Source organism: Piliocolobus tephrosceles, chromosome 5, assembly GCF_002776525.5.
Source record: "Piliocolobus tephrosceles isolate RC106 chromosome 5, ASM277652v3, whole genome shotgun sequence".
In the NCBI taxonomy this organism is placed as follows: Eukaryota; Metazoa; Chordata; class Mammalia; order Primates; family Cercopithecidae; genus Piliocolobus; species Piliocolobus tephrosceles.
In genome coordinates, this window is record NC_045438.1 from 114,618,543 (window position 1) to 114,635,096 (window position 16,554).

Below are 16,554 nucleotides of genomic sequence, written 5' to 3' on the forward strand. Positions count from 1 at the left end.
ATGAAGAAGTCAACAATCGCAACAACACTTCACCTTTCTGTGCTCCGTTCCCTCACATTTTCATCATGTCTAGCTTCTCTAATCAGGGTATCTTTGGACACAATAACAGAACAAATATCCCAATGATCAAAATTAAGACGATAGTGACCAGAAATTCAGGCCATGGAGAGCTCACCCTTATAATTATAATCAATTGTGTTCACTTACCGATCAGCTTTGCTTCTGCGTTTATTAGTTTTCCATTTAAGATGTCAGTGAGTTATTAAAAGATTATCTCCTTTCTCAACCATTGCTATGATGCTATTTTTGTTTCTCTGACTATACAGAACTAAAAATTACATGCAAATGATTGCCAACTTAGCTTACTTTTTAGAATTTCAAGCAGTGAACTGTGATAAAAGTATATTTATGATAAAAGTGTACATACATTCTTTCTGAATCATGGCATCATGTTGCTGTTTTGGGGTGGTAAATCTTTTGTTATCTTTCCAAATATTGTTTTGCAGCTGATTTTAATAGACTTCATATAAAATATACCAGCTTCCAAAAACAGGGCTGTGTGTATGTCAGAACTGTACTTCTATTGTTAGCCTCCAAGCTTTTCCATTACTTAACATCTCCACCTCACAGGCCATTGCAGAGTACAGCAGAGAGTAGTTATCTCCTGTGGAGAGTTGCTTTTCATTTTGTGAACAGATTACAAGGTAGGTTTAGGCAAATGAGAGGAAACCAAATGTTAAGTTATTGAGATAAACAACTTGTAATCTATCTCCACTGCTTAAACAAAACATAAGCAAGGCTTGAACTAAGAAAGTGTTATTTGGATGAAAAAAAAGTTATAAAGATGGCAAATTGCTGAAATTCTAATTTGCTTTTTGTTGTCTAAGAACCTCATTGATCAAAGAGAGAAACCACACCATTTCTACAAATGAGTGCTAAAAACTGTTAAGACATATGCCATCACACTGTTTGTGAACAATTAAAGGCAAAAGGGACACCATCATGACAGAAAAATGAGGCAACCTGGGAACTTTGAAGGCACTTAGGCACTCTGCTGTCCTTTATTGGTGTTTTTTATGTTCAGTAATATGAAGGAAGCAGAAGCATAGACCAGGGGGGAAAATAAGAAAATAGATAGATCATGTTAACACGGTGAAGAGACAAAGATTCCACTGTCACCAAGAATGTCATATTGCTAAACTTCAATTTAGGGGGTTAGTTAAAGGCATGGCCTTATGGAAATTTAATGATATGTTATGGTTCATCAGAACCTGTCAGTTGGCCCCAAGCTGCGATAATCAACTTTTCAATGTCAGACTCATTTACTCCTCGAAGAATTCTGAAATAGCCATTCTCTCCCCATGACTTTCCCCAGGAATTGGCAGCAATCTGCAGAAAAACAAACAAAAATGTTGAGAAACTTACTTAGGTATTAAAAAAAAAAAAGCCATGGGAAACTCATTTGTCACTTTAAATGTCTTTGATTTATCATAGACTATAATTATCAAGAACCTACCTATTTTTAAATAATGGTTGTATTATGTATCAGTTACACTAATATGCAGGCATGTTGGCAATAGCCAGAATTGATATGACTCTTCTGAGTTTCCCAGAGTACTAAGGTAACATATGCATGAGCTTTTGAAATGCCACATCAGAAGATGTCATGCAAGCTGCAGTTATGGAGTGTCTACTATGTGAACAACAGCCTGTGCTAGGTGCTGGAAGACCAAAGATAAATAACACATTAACTTATGTTCAGGAAGTTTCTAATCTAATGAAGAATGACCAACATAAGGCAAGTGCTAAGGTGGAAATAGGTACAGGGTATTTTTGAGGTCAGAGAAAGGGCATCTCATTTACTTGGATGGTTCAGGGAAGACACTGTTGAAGCAGTGTCACATGGGATGCATATTAAAGCCTGAAAATAAATTCACCAGATATAAATGGAGGAAGGGAGATCCAAGTAAAGGGAAACAGTAAAAGCATAAACACCAAAGCATGAAATAGCATGAAGTAGTGAAATGAAGCAATAACATTTTTATAATTAGATCATGAGACAGAAGCAGAATGGTAGGTTTTGAGGCTGGAAGAGGAGGAAAGAACATCCATAATGAGACAATAATGGGAAAGATGATGACAAGCCATTGAATTGATTCCAGCAGAAAAGAGAGGTAGGCAAATTCATGCTGTGATTACATTATCCTATATGATATGAAGTGGATAGATTTAAGAGGGTAGAGACAAGAGGCAGAGTGACTAGCTAGTAGACTCCTATAATAATGCAACTGGATAAGAGAAAATAAAGTACTTGAGAAATCTTCAGAAAGTAAAATCAACAGGAATTAGATTTGTTTTTAAATTCCTCTTTCTAAAATGCAAAATGGTTGGATGGTTGGAGTAAGTCCAAAATGACTCCTGGTTTAAAAGCTTGAATGAATAAGTGTGTGATGGAGCTAAAATATCAATGGAGTACATGGAAAATATCATAAAGGCCAAAGGACACACAGAAGGGAGTTAGTTCCACAACCAAATGCAGCAGAAAAGCCCAGTAAATTAGCGGCTTCATCTCAACAGCTCTCACATTCACCTCCTATTTACCTTACACTGTGACTAAGAAAATATTCTCAAGGCATAAGGTGTCGAATTGAGCTTTCACTGTTTTCTACAATGTAAGAGAGGGGCAGATTGACTCAGCATCAGAAATTGTCATGACATCAACCTTAAGAAATAGTCAATTTTTAATCAGCATTTCTTTTTAAGATTTGGCTCTTTGCCTCCTTAATCAACCCTGACAGTTTAAAGGAGCACTCTCAAAACTATGTCTAAAATTACAAATTCAATTTATTAATTCAAAGATGAAATGGACTTTGAATAGCTGAGACAGAAACAGCATCAATGTGCATGAGAGTTCTAGCACTAGTGAAATACACCAAATGCCAATTTTCATATTTTTTAGTCAGTTCATATATCTATATCTATATATCAAATAAAATTAGTCACAACCTAACAAATGGCTAGGAATAGTAATATTTGCAAATTCTTGCAAATATGATGTATAACACTGTGCCCATTCTCACTGGAATGTCTGAAGATTATTACTATCCAAAATTTTATAATTACATTCTTGGTAAATATGGGAAAGGTATATAAAGATTGTATAAGCAAATATGAATTTATGTGCTAATGAGAGCCAACCATAGGTTTGCATCTTCCTACTCTCATTTCTTCTATTTCAGCATTTGTTTTGTTTGTTTCTTCCAAATGCCTACATTTGTTTGTATTTCATTATAAAGGAAATGATGGCAATGCAGGGGAGAAAATTTCTAAAGATTTAACTTTTTATCTTTTGTATTGAGATACATGATACAGTCACATGTGTAAAGTGTATTAATCTTAAGTATACAATTTAGTAAATTTATACATGTGTTGATGAAGTTTATGTTCATGTAATCTCCACTTAGATTAAGAAGTTAACCATTTATAGCACCCCAGAAGGTCCACCATGTTGCCTTCCTGTCAACATCCATCCACCCTCCCCTCCCCATCAGGTTTTCCTATAATTGATCTTTACAACAATGGAATAATGCAAAATATATTGAGGTTGACTTTTTTTTTTAGCTCAAAATAATGTTTCTGGGATTCATCTATGTTTGGCATATGTAAGAAATTAATTCATCTTATTACTGTTTACTTTCATTGTGTGACTATACCACAGTTTATTCACTCTCCTGGTGATAAACATGGTGAACATAAGTAGCTGCTCCATTTACACATGTATCAGTAGTGTAAGATTCTATTTATTCCAAATCCTCATCTATGCTGGATATTATCAATCCTTTTAATTTTAGCTCACTTAGTGTATATGAAGTGATATTTCATTGTGGTCTTAATTTGCATTTCCTTGATAATTAGTAACATTGACCACCTTTTCACATGGCTGTTCAGGCCATTTGGATATCCCCTTTATCTAAAGTTTCTGTTTAAGAGTTTTGTTTTATTGAGTTACCTTGGTCTTCCTATGTATTTGTAAGAATGTCTATGTATTGTATATGTGAGGACTTGTCAGATATCTTTCCAGATACATAGATAGTTATAGATACATTTTTCTTTTTCTTATAATACTGTCTTTTAAATAGTTGTTCTTATTTTAATGTAGTCTGATAATTCATTCTTAAAAAGTTGATTTTGTGCCCGATTTAAGAAAGTTTTCTAATAGATATCACTGTCTTTTAAATAGTTGTTCCTATTTTAATATAGTCTGGTAATTTATTCTTAAAAAGTTGATTTTGTGCCCTATTTAAGAAATCGTTTTCTAATAGATATCACAAAACATATTTGTGTATGTTTTCTTTGAGAAACTTTATTGTTTTGCAATGACATTTAGGTCTCTGCTCCATCTCAAATTGTTTTTGTCTGTATTTAGTAACGAAGGGATCTAGGTTTTTTTTTTTTCATATGTATATAAAGTTTCTGTGACCTATGCATTGCCAAACCATGGCTTGTGAACCAAATATGGCTCACGGAGCCCCTTAAAAGCGGATTTAGAAGTCAGAAATTTTGTTTTCCCTAATGGTCTTGAAGATGTAAGGTACTCTGTTGAGAGAGGATCTGTAAAACTCTGTGTGAGGGAGCCACATGGATGGAACTTCAATCATCCTCTAAGATCTGAGAATATCCTCAGTCAGCAAGAAAACGGGGACTTGGACCTACAACCAAAAAAACAAATCTACCAACAACCACGTGACCCTAGAAGAGGGTCGTAAGCTCCAGAAAGGAACACAACTCAGACAACACTTTGATGGCATCCTTGTGAGATCATGAGCAGAGGATCCAGCTGGGTTCGCTGGAATTCTGACCCACAGAAACGCTGCGACAATAAATATATGTTGTTTCAATCTGCTAAATCTATGATAGTTTGTTACACATTAATAGAACAGTTAAGTGCTGAATTTTATTAATGCATTTTCTGCACCAATTAAGATATTCAAGCCGGGTTCGGTGGCTCACGTCTGTAATCCCAGCACTTTGGGAGGCAGAGGTGGGTGGATCACCGGAAGTCAGGAGTTTAAGACCAGCCTGGACAACATGGTGAAACCAGTCCCTACCAAAAGTACAAAAATTAGCCAGATGTGGTGTTTTATTCTCCTTAACTCTCATAATTTGATGAACTATATTGGTTGATTTTAGTACTAGAAACCAACTTTGCATCCCTAATGTAAGTTTCACTTATGGAGTATTATTCCTTTTATATATTTCTTAATTGTAATATTTTGTTTGGAATTTTATGCTCATGAGAGATATTAGCCTACAATTTTTCTTTTTTGTCTCATCTTAAACAAGTTTTGGTATTGGTGTTACTGCTTCATAAAATAAGTTTGGAAGTAACTGTTCCTTATTTCCTATTCCCTGAAAGGATTTGTTGTAAAATTCGTTTCATTTATTCCTTAAATATTTGGAAACATTCACCAGTGAAGCCTTTTGAGCCTGCGTTCCTCTGTGAGAATAATTTAAATAGGCTCAATTATTTTTCAAATTGTTCCACAACTGTTTAGGATATTTTCATACTGTGTGTATCAAAAAACTTTTGATAAGTTTTGTTTTCCAATAAATTTATCAATTTCATCTATATTTTCAATTATATTGGTGTAACTTTTTAATAATATCCTCTTATTACCTACTTAATATCTATTGAATCTGCAGCAACGTTCTCTTTTTTCATTTCTATGGTAATTTGTCTCTCCTCGTTTCTTTTTCAGTCTTCCTAGACATTTAATCTTTCTTTGCAAAGAATCAACTCTTTGTTTTGTTGATTTTCATATATTATAATATGTCTGCTTTCTTTTACTTTTTTTTTTTTTGCTCTTCTGCTTATTATTTCTTTCATTTTATCATTGGTTTAAATTTTTCAGCTTATTGAATTATTCTTTTCAACCTTTTAAAAAATACGTGCATCAATTTCAAACTTTCTTCTTTTTCAATGCATGCATTTTCTATTACATTCAGTACTGCTTTAGCTAAATAACAAAAGTTTCATCGTTGTATATTCTGTACAATTTCAATTTTTAAAATTTATTGAACTTGCACTATGGACCAGTATGTGGTCAATATTGGCAAATAATTTCATATGTACTTAAAGAGAATGTATATTCATCAATATTTATATGTAATAATCTATGAATTTCAATGACATAAAGCTGGCTAATAGTTTTTTTCAATCTTTCATACCTTTACTTATTTTTAGCTGCTATTTCTATGAGATACTGAGACGTGTTTAAATATTTGCCTACTTGTTTTTCTGTAACTTTTGGTGTATTTTTTTTGGAACTGTGTTATTTGAGCTTTTGTTTGTCTAAAAATGTCTCAATTTTGTATTTATTTTGAAGAAAAATGTCACCATGTATAAAATTCCATGTTGGCACGTTATCTTCATCATCATTATCAATATTATTATTTTATCCAGCACTTTAACAATGTCCTTTTGTAGTCTTCTACTTTCCTTTTATATTGTTGTTGTTGAAATGCCAGCTGTCAGTCAGTGCTGCTTTTTTTGAGAGTAATGTCTCATTTTAAATAGTGACTGTTTTTAAATTTATGTTTTTTTAATCTTCAACTGTTTGATCGTGAAATGTTTGAGTGTGATTTTCTTGCCATGTTTGCATTCATGAATTCAGGAACTCATTTTTTATTATAATTTAAGTTCTGGGATACATGGGCAGAATGTGCAAGTCTGTTACGTAGGTATACACGTGCCATGGTGGTTGGCTGCACCCATCAACCAGTCATCTACATTAGGTATTTCTCCTAATGCTATCCTTCCCCTAGTCCCCCACCCCCGAACAGGCCTCAGTGTGTGATGTTCCCTTCCCTGTGTCCATGTGTTCTCATTGTTCAACTCTCACTTATGAGTGAGAACATGCAGTGTTTGTTTTTCTGTTCCTGTGTTAGTTTGCTGAGAATGACGGTTTCCAGCTTCATTCATGTCCCTGCCAAGTATATAAACTCATCTTTTTTTATGGCTGCCTAGTATTCTATAGTGCATATGTGCCACATTTTCTTTATCCAGTCTATCATTGATGAGCATATAGATTGGTTCCAAGTCTTTGCTACTGTGGACAGTGCTGCAATAAACATGTGTGTGCATGTGTCATTATAGTGAAATGATTTATAATCCTTTGGGTGTATACCCAGTAATGAGATTGCTGGGTCAAATGTTATTTCTGGTTCTAGATTCTTGAGGAATTGCCACACTCTTTCACAATGGTTGAACTAATTATAGATTGAAATTCTCCATCTAGATTTTTATTAATTTTTTAAAATAATGGTTATTTTAAAGCCTGCATCTAAAGTATCATCTATTGCTTCTATTGATAATATGTTTCGCTTGGTTGCTCGTCACATCTTTGTGCTTCACTTGTCTCATTTAACTCAAACAAATCATAGCATGCCTATTACAAACCCAGTCTTCACTTTATGCCCAAACCTATCAAATACTCCTAGGCCAAAAAATTTTCTCCAGATTTAGCACTCTCACTTTTTAAAAAACAAAATATTGGAAAAATCCTGATATTTTCTACTTATGTAGTAGAATCTGTGGCTTGCTCCTATCTATTACATTTTACTTAGTAGTGAGAGACATCCAATATTTTTATTATAAAAATAGGTTTATGTCATAGGACTATTTGTAAATACTTTGAAACATCCATATATAATTGTGAAGAAATAAAACTTTCCTAGATTTCTCAGTGCTCTTGAATAAAGTTTCTGCTTCCCTGACCCACAAAACATTGTATATAATATAAAGATAGGGAATGTTTTATTTCACTTCTCCTAAAAATATTCTACTCTTCGCATACCTGGAGAATTAGATATGTAGCCATTCATTTAGCTTAATGATATGATCTGAAGGGATAACAAAACTTCTTTTATCTCATCTAGAGGTTCAAAGAGAGTAGAGACAAGGTCCTAAAGTAAGCTGTAAGGTGTCAGAAGTATGGGGACATTATCTCCTTCGGTATTTACGTCTCAAAAGAGATGCAGCCCATCATCTGGAAACTTTATCTGCTGTTTATCTGGCCCTTGGAAAGATATTTTATGTTCCTAAAGTTTATGATGAGAACATAGAATCCTCTTCAACTCATAATAGAATGAAAGATTTTTCCTTCCTGTTGGGAAAGGAGGAATCTGCTTGTCTCTCTCCTGTAAACAAATAGAGAAATTCTATTGCTCCTTGTCCCTCATTTATGAGATATAAACTGCTACCTGTGTAGACAAATTTTATTGACTCTAATCACATCACTGTAGGACTAAGGTGTGGGGGATGCATGCTGCTATATTACTCTGGTTGTCGATCTAGTTATGAGTATCTGTTAAGAATTCTTTACTTCTGACCCAGGTGTTATATCTCTAGCTACGTCTATATCTACAACTATATCTATATCATCTATATCTGTGGGATAATATCTCAGACCTTTCACAATTATTTATAAAATGGTACAACAGTACTTAAAGATTTCATATTTTAATTAAACCACTAGTATGTTTTATAAAAAATAAAATTATTTTAATTACTTGATTAGTTTTTCCTGAATGCATAAAGTTATTCATTTGCTCATTCAATGAGTATTGTTTATATTCTCACTATGTACCAATCACAATACTTTACCCTTGACATACATTGGTAAATAAGTCAAATATGATCCTGACTTATGAGGAGAACACAGTTTAGTAGAGAAAAAAGCCTCAACTAATGTGCAAAATATTATAAATTTTAGTCTGATTCTTATATTTCTACTGCTCACATTCAACAATTTATCAAACAAATCACAGCAGAAAGAAATATTACCCTTAGCCCCATGAAATAAAATTTTCTTTGAAGATGTTTGATAAGTAGTAAATTCAGAATTGATAGTAAGTACAACAATGTACTTAAAAGGGATAGTGTACATGTATGGGTTAAATATATGAAAATGAGTGAGTACATAATCATACTCAGTGAGTGTGTGTGTGTGTACACATGTACACTACCTAGAGGTATGGCTCTAGCGTGGGAATGATCAGGTTGAGGATGAAAGGATCACAAAACGTTTTCCTCTGCACATTCGTTCATATTCACTCAGCAAATGGCCATCAAGTGCTATATGCTAAGAACTGCTGTGAGTTAAATACATTAATCAAAGAACTTGGTTTTGTCTCTAAATATTACATTGTTATAAGATTAAATAACCGTTCAAATTTATTTAATAAAAATCCTATGCAGAAACTTAATAATAGGTATTCAAATAACATATCCTAGTATATAACTTATTTATTTTAACTATTGGACATTAATGTTGATTGTTGGCTACTAATTATTTTATTTTAATGAGAAAAATTAATTTTTAAAAGCTCAGTTTAACTATAAAGAAGAACCCTTCTACTTAAAAACATAATACCTCCATATATCAATAACACAAATATAAGGTATGAACACATAATTGGGTGATTGAATTCTGTGAGTGTCTTATGAAAAAATATACCAAGAGTCATTCTGATGAGTACAAGTTCTAGCACCTAGTGTTTTGTAAGCCAAAATATGCCCTCTAGTGTGTACATTTAAATTTAAATTCCATGGTAAGTATTACCCTCTAGACTTTATTCTATCTGTATAAAAAGGTATATAATATTAGGACTTTGGACAATTGACCAGCTTGTTGTAATAAACCGAATACTTGATATAATATGTTCCAATCTTCTTCAAATAGTTTCTTGCCTGAAACTTTCCGTTATTTTGAGACTAGATATTGGTTCTTTCTGAGTAAAGACACATGTGTATGTTATAATTGGGAAAAAGAAAAAAAAAGCCTTAACCTATAGGATATATATACTAGCATAACAAAAGCGTCAAGTTCATTGCCATATAAATATATATGAGGGAAGTTTAATCAATACTTTAAGTTTAATATAGAAGATAATAGAACAAAAAGTTACCCTGTTGATTCTCAACTTGGGGAAAAATAAACACTGATTTTTCTTTTATAATTTGAAATACTAGGAGTTGAGGAAAACTATACATACAATATAAATGTTTATAATGAGTTTTGTGCTGGTGAAAACACTGATGTTATCAACAATATTACACAACTGAGGATGTGACTAAATAATACAAAGCAGGCAGAGGAACAGAAGATTCAAATATATTCACTTCAGAGCAGGAATTCAACTGGAAAGAGATACATACCCAAAATTTTTCTTTCTGCCCTTGTGCTCCTCTCAGTGTGCCCCATCTACAATTAATAACAATAATAAAGATTGGTATGGTTAAAACGTTTGGTTTGCTTCTTGAGAGAATGCAGATTATTGTCATTCCTACATATTTTGTGTTTTCTCTCTGTCCCATCCTGTTTCACAATGGAAATATCACTATTGCCCTACAGAAATGTACTTGTATAGTTTTCTTCTTTACCATAACGTTTTATTTATGTGCACAGAACAGACTCATCTATGTATAAATGGCTTGAAATTAAACTCATTGATCACAGGAGAGAAAGACTAAGGCAACTGGGGAACAAAATTTTTAAAAGAACTTAAAAAATACTTATCCTTGATAGACTGGATAAAGAAAATGTGGCACATATACACCATAGAATACTATGGAGCCATAAAAAAGATGAGTTCATGTCCTTTGCAGGGACATGGATGAAGCTGGAAACCATCATTCTCAGCAAACTAACACAGGAACAGAAAACCAAACACTACATGTTCTCACTCATAAGTGAGAATTGAACAATGAGAACACATGGACACAGGGAAGGGACCATCACACATCAGGGTCTGTTTGGGGTTGGGGGGTAGGGGAGGGATATCATTAGGAGAAATACCTAATGTAGATGACTGGTTGATGGGTGCAGCAAACCACCATGGCACGTGTATACCTATGTAACAAACCTGCACATTCCACACATGTACCCCAGTACTTAAAGTATAATAATAAAAAAAGAAAAATTAACATTAAATTAAAAAAATAAAAAAGAAGGTACAACCATATTACAGAAGAAATTAAAAGTCATAAATGGATAAAAATACTTGTCCTCTTTATGTCTAGTCCCTTGAAACTCTGCCAAACAAATCTACCACTCTACCTTAAATGGCATAAACTAAACATTTCTAGGACTACTGTTATAAACCATAATGGAAACACAGACAATTTTGTAGAAGATGGAGTTTATGTAAAAATATTTATATATACATATTATTTTATAAAGTGGCTTTGTGCCTAACGTAGAATTTTTGCAAACACATGTGTGTATGAATACAGAAGCTTATATTCCCACTACTGGTCCATTCTGAATATAGCACTTAACAGCTCATAAAAGACCTAAACCTGCATGATTTCATTTTTCCTCATGATTAAATCCAGCGAAGTAGGTATTATTAACCTGTTTTATTTACCGAGATAATGGAGACTTGTCCAATATCATACACTGGGAAATGTTGAGCCAAGACTCCAAGTCTCACATTCTTCTTAATACATTGTACTGATTTTCTCTTACAGACTTATAGGCCCCATTTGCAGTGTGTACTTACTTTCAGGTAATTTGGTGAATTATGAGTGCATAATTAATTCTGCCTACATATTACCCCATTAACCTAAACCTAATATTCAAACTTCCAACAGCTGGGTTCCTTTAAGCTAAACTATGGTCTGCCATTACAAAACAAACATACCTAGGAGAGATACAAATTTCCAACATGGTCAGTTTGCAGAAGGCTATTTTTAATAGGGTACAGAATAGAAGGATGGCATCACAGCATGGAGGTATTGCCTAAAGATGACAAGTTTATGGTAGGGCTCTTGTGACACACACACACAAATCATATAATCATATAATGTATTTGGATCCTTTGACATGAGGGTGAGGGAAGAAAAAGTGATTTGGAGTGTGCAAAAACACTAAAGAATAATTTTGCTTTCTCCTGTTTCCGATAGAGACTAGGAGTAGTATTTGCACTGACTGCCATCTCATTTTATTCTCTGCTGCATACAAGGGTACAGTGCTCCAAATGTTCTGGGTGGTTAACTATGTAAGTTGAAACTGGTTCAATTTTCAAAGACATTTTCCAGTTTTATGATTGCATTTATGTTTTTGTAACTTTTCTTTAAACAGCCATCACCACTGAAAAAACTTTACCAATCCTAAGTGCCCCAAAATATTCAAAGTCCATTACCTTCTTCAAGTAGTAGATCACATCCGATATCTTCAAGCACTCATTTTCTACCCATTTATAAAAGCTGTCATAACAATTTCAGAAAGACTTTACCACTCAATCAAACTTCCTTGCAGGTGGTCTGGTTATCATTTATGTTAGCTATTCATGCAAAATACAAAATCCAAGACTAAATCAGAAGAATCTAAGGGATCATTTAACTCTAAGATTAGAGGCACAGGAGGGACCCAATATCTGAGATCCCAGCAGGTATGGTGAGAAGGTAGAGACAGTCCTGCTTAAGCCACTGTGGAGCCTCCTACAAAAGAACTCCCAATCACGAAGGAAGGGTTCAGGCATGACAAGCTGGACTCAGTAACGAAGCCTTGAACAAAACAGACAAATAGCAATTGAGTATAATTTGTTCTCTCTCCCTTGGGTCTGTCCAAGCTCAACTACTACACTGGACTCAGCTGAGGCTGGAGATGGGAAAGGGGCAAGTCAGGCTTGTCATTAAAACCTCAAAGAGCTATTTTACAAAAAGTTTGTATATTCTATAAAACACTTTAAGAGTACTTAAAAAGAGGATAAAGCAAAGTGATAAAGGTTTCCTTCCTACTTTATAAGATCTTTCAGACTTCTTGAGCTCAGTGTATTGTGGATGGTGCATGGGAAGAAGAAGAAATAGAAAAGTCATACAAAGGAGAAGAGGAACTTCAGAATGTAGTGTATACTTTTTATTATTTTAGTATTACTGAATAAATGAAAAGTGAAATAGAATCCCTTAATATGGAAACTTTCAAGAAGTACGAACTATTACTTTTACTTTTGTTCAACTGCCATTATTTTTCATTATGTTTCTATATATATTGTTACAATTTTCCGAACAGTAATTTCAATGATGTAAAAGACAACAACAATCCTTGCAAGTCTTCCAGCTCTTTAGAGTTGCTCTAAGTTTCTTTTCAAGAAACGTGTTTATTATATATACTTTTAAGATACTCATTTAAAACACCAGTCATTCTAAACCCAGAGAGAATAGCAGCGTTCAGATTGTTATATGCTTTCTCAAAATGGGCAGCCAAAGCAATTATCCAAATCATTGACTAGAGGTGACAGAGGAAAAGGAAAGTAAGGTAACTGAGTCTAATAGTTTCAGAGACTAGAGTACTGGTATAAAAAAATTAACAAAAGGTGTTAACCTTTATGAAAAATTCAAATGAAAAGAAAATATCACACATGGAAAATAGCACCACAGAAGCTATTGTGCAGTTAGTTCACCTATATTACAGCCTCTGTGTCAAATGATGAGCAAAGTCTATTCATCACAGGATTTAACATTTGCACTGCAACCTTCAGCTATCTCTTCTCTCCTCTATCTTCTCTAGACAGTTTCTAAGATGGTAATCACATATTTCATAGAGTTGCAATAATGGGATCTTGTTAAAAAAAAAAAAAAAAAAAAAAGATTTGTGGGTTGTTCCCCAATGACATTATAGCAAATTCCTGTGCTTCAAACCTTTATTTAAACTAAAATAAAGGTTTACTAGTGCAAAACAAGAAGGCTACTCATTTTATTCACTTACAGGAAAGAGTTCCCATCTTCTTGAGGGCATTTTTTTCCTAGTGTATGTATGTTCCTAAATTGTGGTACTATTCCTTTGCTTGCTATTATACCAACAGGTTGAAAATTCTAGAAATATGCATATATTTTCACAAATGTTCTCTTATAAGTCAGTGGCTGTCTATGAGGATATGAGGATCTTCATTATATTCATATTTGCTCTAAATATAACTATGTATACTCTATTTCCTTTTACATTTACCTCTTCATTTGAAGATTATTTACAAACATTTGTTTAGACAGACCAGAATCTTACTTTATTGAGGTTATTTATTTATTTATTTATTTATTTATTTATTTATTTATTTTTGAGACACAGTCTTACTCTGTTGCCCAGACTGGAGTGCAGTGGCATGATATCGGTTCACGGCAACCTTTGCCTCCCAGGTTCAAGTGATTCTCCTACCTCAGCTTCCCGAGTAGCTGGGATTACAGGCAATTGCCACTGCACCCAGCTAATTTTGGTATTTTTAGTAGAGATGGAGTTTCACCATGTTGGCCAGGCTGGTCTGGAACTCCTGACCTCAAGTGATCCTCCTGCCTTGGCCTCCCAAAGTGCTGGGATTACAGGTGTGAGCCACTGCGCCCGGCCTACCAAGGTTATTTCTATACCTTTGTGAGTATATGGGTTCCCAAGTTTGAGAGATCTTAATACTAGCTATCTGGTTTTTTTTGTTTGTTTTTGTTTTTGTTTTTGTTTTTCCTCAAGGAAATCCACTTAATACGGTTCTTTGGAATTTTTTCTACTTCATTAAATTGTTTCAATTATTTGTTAAGACCCATTAACACCATTTTCCTTCAAAATTTAGTAATATCTGGGAATACGCTGGTTTTGAAAAAAAATCTGGGCAGCTCTTAGCCCATCTACCACGTTCCCTAAGGATGCATGAGTGCTGCCTGAGCCTTTCTGTCTCCCTGAATTGAGAGTGGGTTTCCATCTCTCACTCAATGCACATAATTATTTAAGCTCTTCCTTCAGGACAGATTTTATATGCCCACTTTTCATGAGTTCCAGAAACACTACTTTTTTATATATAATATGAAAAGTCTTTATGGAAAGACCATAAAGTTCCTGTGGAGTAAGGTATTAAAACTCATAAAACAGTGATTTAAGATCGTGCACTTCTATGGTTATTAATATTTCCATGCATGTTCCTTTTAAAAGGGATATTGTTCTTTTTAGATAAGTGTGCTAAACACTAAACTTCTCTAAACCCTATTTTAAGTTATGCCTAGATAGTAAAATTATTGGAACAGAATAATTTGTGTATGACTTTAAATGATTTTTTTTTTCTTTTCCTTGGTTTTGGAAGATTTTGCCAGTGAGGCCCATACACCCAGTGAAGTCAGATTAGATGTCGTAAATAAGAGAGGGCTGAAAATATAACTTTATTAAAGCAATATTTTTCATTCCCATAAGTAACTCTTTTAAGGTAAGCACAGAATCTCTCCTGTGTACTACCGCTGTTAATTTCTACTTCTTTTCAACAAATTACTGGTTAGCCCAAAAAAGACACATCTTTTGCTTTCAAGAAACTGTCAATCTAATGCGAGTGATATTGAGGAATGAAAAACAAGAATATAAACAAATATAATTATATAAGTGTCACTTTAAAAAAGAAGCATATTTTGAAAATTTCTACAAGTTAACAGATGAAAACATTAACTCTGTGCCAGAGGCAAAGATGACTTTCTTCAGAGTAGAGTAGAAATTTCTTCTTGACACGGGAGTGTAGAATTTACAGCAAAATCAGCAGGTGCAGTCATAGAGCCATGAAAACTTCACCTTTGCCTATTCCAAGAGCAGCACTTGGTCCAGTGTGACTGAAGGAAAGGGATGGGAGTGGTGGGGAATGAAGTTAGGCAGGTGTGGCTCAGGCCTCCAAGAGTATTCATGGTTACCAGACTTGGCATTTACAAAGTTGGTGATAAAGAGCCATTTGAATATGGAATGTGACATGATCCAGCTCTCGTGTTACCATAGGATATAGTCTCCAGGGAGAGCAGGCTCTAAGCAAAAGATTAATTTTGCAGTTCAAGCAAGAAATAATGAAATTCTGAATAAGAATGTGAGACCCATAAAGTAATGGTGTTTGTTCTTTTAACAGTTGTATCCTCAACATCTAGGACAATGACTTTCACATAGTTGACCCTAAATAGATATTTGTTGAGCCAGTGAATTGAAGTACCTTGGCAGTGGGAATGAATAAGAGGGAACAAGTCTGAGAGCTACTTAGAAGGTAAAAGTGATGATTTGTTGGCCAATTTATATGGAAAGAAAGGGATGAGAAGGAGTCGAGGTTAGCAACAGCATTTCAAAGTTGAATGAATAGGTACATCAAATGTGCACTACTTGAGGTACACATTTGTATACCTCAAGTAGTAATGTACTTGTACAATTACACATTTGTATAACATTTCATATTATACAGAGATGTGTTTCTGATTATCAGGTTAGTTTATCATTGCCTAAGACAGTGGTTACAGAATTGCTTCACCTTCTTTTGCATTTTCTCTGCTGATATGGCTCTACACATAAACGTTTAAATTAATGGGTTTTCTGTGTTTCTGACAAACAATAAGCCTAGGAACGAAGAAAAACTAATTTCCAAAAGAAATTCTGAAACAATCTTTCACTACAGGAATTCGTCTGTGATGAGAATAATTATTTCCTAACTCACATGGTAAGAACACATTTGCTTAGAGATTGGATTCCTTAAAGCCAGGCTCACAACCATGTAAGA

The 16,554-nt window shown here is 34.0% G+C and overlaps 1 protein-coding gene across 1 annotated transcript in view; it reads right to left on the minus strand.

Moving 5' to 3' along the window:
- Positions 1-1,027: 1,027 nt before the first annotated feature.
- TINAG (tubulointerstitial nephritis antigen) overlaps positions 1,028-16,554 on the minus strand; it is an 83,600-nt gene continuing 68,073 nt past the window's right edge. Inside the window, exons 10-11 of the mRNA XM_023222981.2 lie at positions 10,220-10,265; positions 1,028-1,389 (exon numbers count right to left, since the gene is read on the minus strand). Of these exons, the coding sequence (XP_023078749.2) occupies positions 1,255-1,389; positions 10,220-10,265 (181 nt within the window). The 3' untranslated portion in view covers positions 1,028-1,254. The remainder of the gene's footprint in view (positions 1,390-10,219; positions 10,266-16,554) is intronic.